This window comes from Ochotona curzoniae, unplaced genomic scaffold, assembly GCF_017591425.1.
Source record: "Ochotona curzoniae isolate NIBS_2020 unplaced genomic scaffold, NIBS_Ocur_1.0 contig_3498, whole genome shotgun sequence".
Classification (NCBI taxonomy): Eukaryota; Metazoa; Chordata; class Mammalia; order Lagomorpha; family Ochotonidae; genus Ochotona; species Ochotona curzoniae.
In genome coordinates, this window is record NW_024465885.1 from 45412786 (window position 1) to 45418785 (window position 6000).

At 46.7% G+C, this 6000-nt stretch overlaps 1 protein-coding gene across 1 annotated transcript in view; it reads right to left on the minus strand.

Moving 5' to 3' along the window:
- The window catches only part of RUNX1 (RUNX family transcription factor 1), a 233674-nt gene extending 231962 nt beyond the window's left edge, over positions 1 to 1712 (minus strand). The window contains exons 1-2 of the mRNA XM_040980788.1: positions 1483 to 1712; positions 1229 to 1344 (exon numbers count right to left, since the gene is read on the minus strand). Of these exons, the coding sequence (XP_040836722.1) occupies positions 1229 to 1286 (58 nt within the window). The 5' untranslated portion in view covers positions 1287 to 1344; positions 1483 to 1712. The remainder of the gene's footprint in view (positions 1 to 1228; positions 1345 to 1482) is intronic.
- Between the last annotated feature and the right edge of the window lie 4288 nt (positions 1713 to 6000).

The following is a 6000-nucleotide window of genomic DNA, read 5'->3' on the forward strand; positions in this document are numbered from 1 at the left end:
GTACTCACACATACACACACACACACACCTTTGTCAAGTTTTTAAATTTCAGGGATCTGGAAACCCAGGCACGCTCTGGCACTCACAATGAGCATTCATTATGACAAAGTGACTGGCAAGCCCTCTGCATTCCCCTGGTCACTTGACTGTATGAATTAATAATGAGTCACAGACATTATTTCGGCGGGGGAGAGGAGGGGTGCATGCGAGCGTTTTCAGTCTGGGAGTGAATTATTTTTCCATTCAAGGCCAAACCATCAGGCCACATTTTGCAGGTACTGGTCACAGCCTGAGCCCTGATGCATCAAGATACGTTCATTCGTTTTTGCTCTGTCAGGCTCTGCCCACTCTTACCACGAAAAATACACAAAATGCATGGGCACACACCTGCTGCCACACACTCACAGCTCAGCCCCAGCTTTGCACGTTTCAAGAGGTGGTCACAAAAGTGCCTACAGGCTTTGCACACCAGCCGTACAGTCAGTGAGTGTGCGCAGTCTGTGGTCTCAAGCTGCCACGATGTTCGCCTGAATTAAGAAATCCCTTGCTTTTTCTCTTCAACAGAGACCTCGGATGTCACAGCTCGCTTGTTTTCTCTCTTGAAAGAAGCCACTTGCCTCCTTGCCTTGAGGCCACCAAGAGAACCAGCACAACCTCATCCTGATGGTTTGGAACTGAAACAAAAGTCGGTCAGGCTCCTGTTTTCTGGAGACAGCCGATTTGCCACTTTGTCCCTGAAAACCTCCAGTCTGGCTGGCACAAGACACAACGAGAGCCTCCTGCCCCATGCTGGCACCAGCCCTCCCTGTTGGCTCACAGCATGTGCCTGGCTAAGCCCCCAGGGCAGGCTGCAGTCTGGGCCACACAGCATGCGAAGTTCAGGCTAACTCAGACAGTTCTTCCATTCTGGGCAAGGAGATGGCGCACAGGAAACCCAGGGAGCTTTGTGCAAGCATTCTAAATCTCTGTAACTTTAAACAAGAGCAACCCAAGTCACCCACACTTGCCAAAGTTCTCACACTCCGACCAGCTTAACCAAGTATGCATGAAAACATTTTGGACGTCCTTGCCATCAGAGGAATCAGTAACCCAATAGCCTTGTAATCACCCACCTCCGCCTTGGGGACAATGCCTCTCGGACACCCGAGGCGTCTCTCTGCTCCCCACCCCCTTGCTTTGCACGCAGAGCTGAGCCCAAGAAGTTATCAGAAGACCACTGCGTACTCACCTCTCATGAAGCACTCTGGGTATGAAGGAAATGACTCAAATATGCTCTCTGAAGCCATGGCTTCCTCCTGCGAAATGCGCCCTCAGCCGAAGGCGGGGGTTCAAGGATGCCTTTACCTTAGGATAGTGAAAACCAAGAAAAGTCACCTCTTTCACCTTGTCACGCCTGTCATGGTCCCCTCTGTCTCTTCCCCTCCCTACCACCGCCCTGGCACTCCTGGGACTCCCCGAGTTCTGTGAAAAAAAAAAAAGTACCTTGGTGAAAACAAATATTCAAATTGTTCACGAGAAAAACCGGAAAAGCGCAGCCCAGGCTGTGGGTTGATGATGCGCGCCACTCGGCGATAGCCTGTGGTTTGCACTCAGAGTGAATCGTCCTGCCTGCTGACCACTACACTGGGCTCAGCCTTCTGACACTGCCAGGCTACCCGACTTGTGGTTCTGTGGTTGTCTGAGAGGCCCAAAGAAGTTTTCACACAGCCCCAATTACAAATTTAACTGTTCCCCTTTCCATGGCCCCGGCTTAATTGGTTCTTGCCAGTCATGTGACCTAAGTGATGTCAATTTTTTTTTTTTTAAACTTTCTGAGCTATGTTCTTTCTCCCCACCTGCCCTCCTCCAGGCTGTGCAAACACAGAGAGGAACGGGAGAAAAAAGTGACTCAATCTCTTATTTTGTCTCAATAGTCTGTTGATGTAGGGCATCTTGGCTCCTGCTGTTGTTATTTGTGGGTTTGGGTAACTACCAATTATTTTGATATATTTCTTTGCTGCTTATTCAATAGTAATTTAATGTTGGCATCAAGCTGCTGTGAATTCTGTCATTTCAAAGACTCAAAAAAAATCAACTTTGGGGACAATTCAGTCCTTAGTAAATGGTATATGTGGAGTTATCACAGAGGAACCCAAGGAAAGAAGTACAAGGAGGTGCCTACTTCAGAGATCGGTGAAAGGGGCCAGCAGTTGATCGAGACTTTCAAGCCTGTGCAAGGAAAGCATTTTGCTTCTGAGATTAAAAATATCGTTTGAATGGAATCAAGCTTCTGTGGCTTTATTCCACCTCCATGGGCATGCTGAGAACATGTGCCTCTCTCAGTAAAGAAGTCGGGAGACTGTGTCATCTTGGGACAGAGGCACACACCTGTAGCCACCACCTGTTAGGAAGTGAAGAACGTTTCTCTTTCGGACAAAGCCACGCATCCTGCTCTCCTCACTTGTCCAGACCTGCTTCGTGGCTCTGCCCTAGTTTAACTCGAACCAACCGGTCCTTCACATTATAGCTCCAAGGAGCTGTGGGCACTTCTAGAATTCACCAGAGCCAGAGGAAGCAAAGCCTTCCCAGGGGTGGTCCCTTTCTCGTGGGGCTGGCTGAGCAGTTCGAACTCATTCTCTGCTGAGCAATACACCTGTCCCATGTCATGAGCATGCTGGCTGTATTTCTTTGTATTAGGCAAACCACTCTGCTCATGAATCAGTTCTTTTCTTTTCTTTTCTTTTCTTTTCTTTTCTTTTCTTTTCTTTTCTTTTCTTTTCTTTTCTTTTCTTTTTTCTTTTCTTTTCTTTTCTCCTCTTCTCTCCTCTCCTCTCCTCTCTTTCCCTCCTTTTCCCTCTCTTTGCCTTTTCGTTTTTTGTTTCCTGTGCTTGCTGCTTCCACCTGCTAATGGAAGAAATATCTTTATTCAAGTCATGCCCAGAATCAGAAAGAGATTATGTGATAAAGGACGTGATTTTGCTCTGCTTTACACAGCCTCCATGGTGCTTGGCTAAACACACACACACACATTCAAGAGAAACTGCAGTGGTGGGGCTGAGATGCCCTCCCTGGGGCTTGAGCTAGTAAGCAACTGGCCGCGAAGGCCCATGGGAAATTCTGAACCATCACGGTCATATCTGTGTCCATGCTCATCCACAGACTTTTGTTCAGGCACGGGAGCCTCAGACACAACACAGCTCTTTCTAAAGCCACTGCCATGAGTTTTACTTACTCCTGTTTTGACGGAAGCAGGAACTGAAACCCAAGAGACTGCTTTCTCCCAGACTTGTGAGAAGACAGCTTGCCAAATGTTGACATGCTGCCAACGTTTGAACAAATAGTAGTATCACCTGCATTCTCTTCTGAATGCTTTTTGAAACGCCATGTCAGTTGCACGTTGTTCCTCAGGGCATGACACTGATTTCCAAACCTTGCCAAATGATGTTTTGGCTAAGTCAAGGCCAAGAGTAGCCCACATCAGGCCCTGCTCTCTCCTCTGTGTTCGCTCTTTCCCTGATTGCTTGTGAGGGATGGAGCCTGGAACCTGCAGCTGCCCGTTCCACCATAGACTCAGACCTAATGATGAGCTGCAAATGCAAGTGGTGATGCTGATCATTGCTTCAGATGTTCCATTGGAGACGCTTCCAGACACTTTAGCTACAGGTGTCCAGCCGCAGATGGGAAGAGCTTGGATGTGTCAGCCAATCGGCTTTTCTCCATGGGTCTAGCTGCAACCCAGTGAGTGCTGCCCACTCCTATGGGGTCCTCACAGGACAGGATTTACAGATGCTGTTAGGCATATGGGGCCTCCCCACACATTATCCTCCCCAAGCTGGCATTTCCCTGGGGAACCAAGGGGCAGCATGTGAAGGCTTGCTGCATGCTGGCACTGTGCTGGCTTCCCAGGGATAAACTGGCACAGCAGCCACAGACTTATTCATCTCCTGGGGGAGGCAATTGGGGAGAGTAGCTGGGCCTCCTCCAGGTGGTGACAATAAGTCAAACCTCAGCCCACTGCTGGTAAAGTTGGGCTTCACCTCTCCCTTAGAAACTCAAGACACACACACAAAAGAAAGAAACCACACACACACACACACACACACACACACACACACACACACACACACACACACACTTCTATCATCAATGAACTGCCTTGAGAAATGCTTAATCCAATTTAAAGTAGAACAGTTTAGGATGCTTTAAGTTTGTGCATCAACACACACCCTCTTGTCCTCATTCCTGCAAGTGACTCAGACCCTGAGCTGCTGCCGGCTTGGGAATGGCACCCAGGCAGTTGCTGGGACTGTGGTTTTTGCCAAGGAATTGGATGGCTATTCTCACCCTTGCTCAGATTGCCTACAGCTTCCAAGAGCCACAATATGGGAGGAGGAGGAGGTGGTGTGGCGATGCACTCAGGTGTCTTTTTTAATGGTCCTATAAAAATATCAGCAAAAACTGAAAGACGCTGTACTGCAGAACCCTACAATTAATGTGTAGACCTGTGTGCTATCCAATTCAATCAAAATTATCTGCACCAGATCTTTGCATTGCATGATCACTACGTAGATGCCATCATCTACATAGCTACGAGGAAGCGGATTCTCTAGCCGCGAAAACAGAGCCAATACCCCCACTACTCCCAAGTCAAACATAGTTAGAACTTCCAGGAGGCTTAGACCTCTGCTGGCTTAGACCTGTGTACCCTGGGTGTCTAGTGTGTCCATGAGTGTTCTGAGTGTCCGTGTCACAGAGATGGTCTCCATAAATGTCCATGCGCTGCTAGCAATTAGCTCAATTATGATTTCTAACTTGGATATCAAGGGATCAACATCACCTGCTCTTGGCAAATCTGATATTTTTATGTAACTGCAGAGGCTTTATGGAGGTGATTCTTTTTTTTTTTCCTTTTCATTCAGTAGTATTTTTTAAAAATTTATTTATTTTTTTATTGTTATTAACATTGTATTATGTGATACAGTTTTATAGGCACTGGGGATTCCCCCCACCCCTCCCACATCCCTCCCCCCATAGTGGATTCCTCCACCTTGCTGCATAACCTCAGTTCAAGTTCAGTTGAGATTCCTTCATTGCAAGCATATACCTAGCATAAAGTCCAGCATCTTATTGTCCAGATAAGTTCAGTGGCCTCTTGGGGAGACCTTCTCTGGTCTGAAGGTAGAGCTAACAGAGTAAAGTTCCGGTCAGTTAAAATCCCCAACGAAACATCAGCATCATTATACAACGTTATGGAATTAATTGACATAGTATTGAGTAAACAATATGTTAAAAATAATGCAAGTTCAATTCTTCAAATCATCTGGGTTGAGACAGTATCAATGACAGGTTCAAAAAATAACAAACCACCAAGCAAAAATTACAGGTTAAATCAAGGCAAACAAGTGGTATCTAACCTTTTGGGAGGTAATTCTTTTCCTGAGGATCTTTCTCCATGGGGATGTCAGTTTTCTATCTACAGATGCAAATATAAGCCATCACAATGCTACTTCAGAGGCAAGTCAGAGCTTTGATGTTCATTTTGTAAATTTCTCTAGCTGAAGCTCCATTTCTCTGTAAGGAGGGAGGTAGGGAGCGAGGAAGGAAGGAAGAAAGGAAGAAAGGAAGGGAGGAGGAAAAGGAGCAAGGAAGAGTGGAGGGAGCAAGGCAAGCATTGGGATTTAGCCTTCAGATGAGCATGGCTTTTGTGATAGGAAAGGCTGTTTAGTGCCAATTATTTCACATGAAAGACTTGAAACTATTCTGCTAATGCGCACATGAATAGTGAGCCACTGGCAGCAACATCACCTGAAAACAGGATCTGTGGTCTTGGACTCTGTCTCAGGTCTACTGATTCAGAGCCTGTGTTTGTGCAAGGTCCCCAAGAGACTCCCACACACATTTAAGGTAGAAGATTGCTCTGTGTGGGGAAGCTGAGTATATACAGAGAAGAGCAACCCGTGACTGTTTACATTGCCTGAAATCTTTTCCTTAGAGTATTCTGAAATGTCTTTTTCCAACATT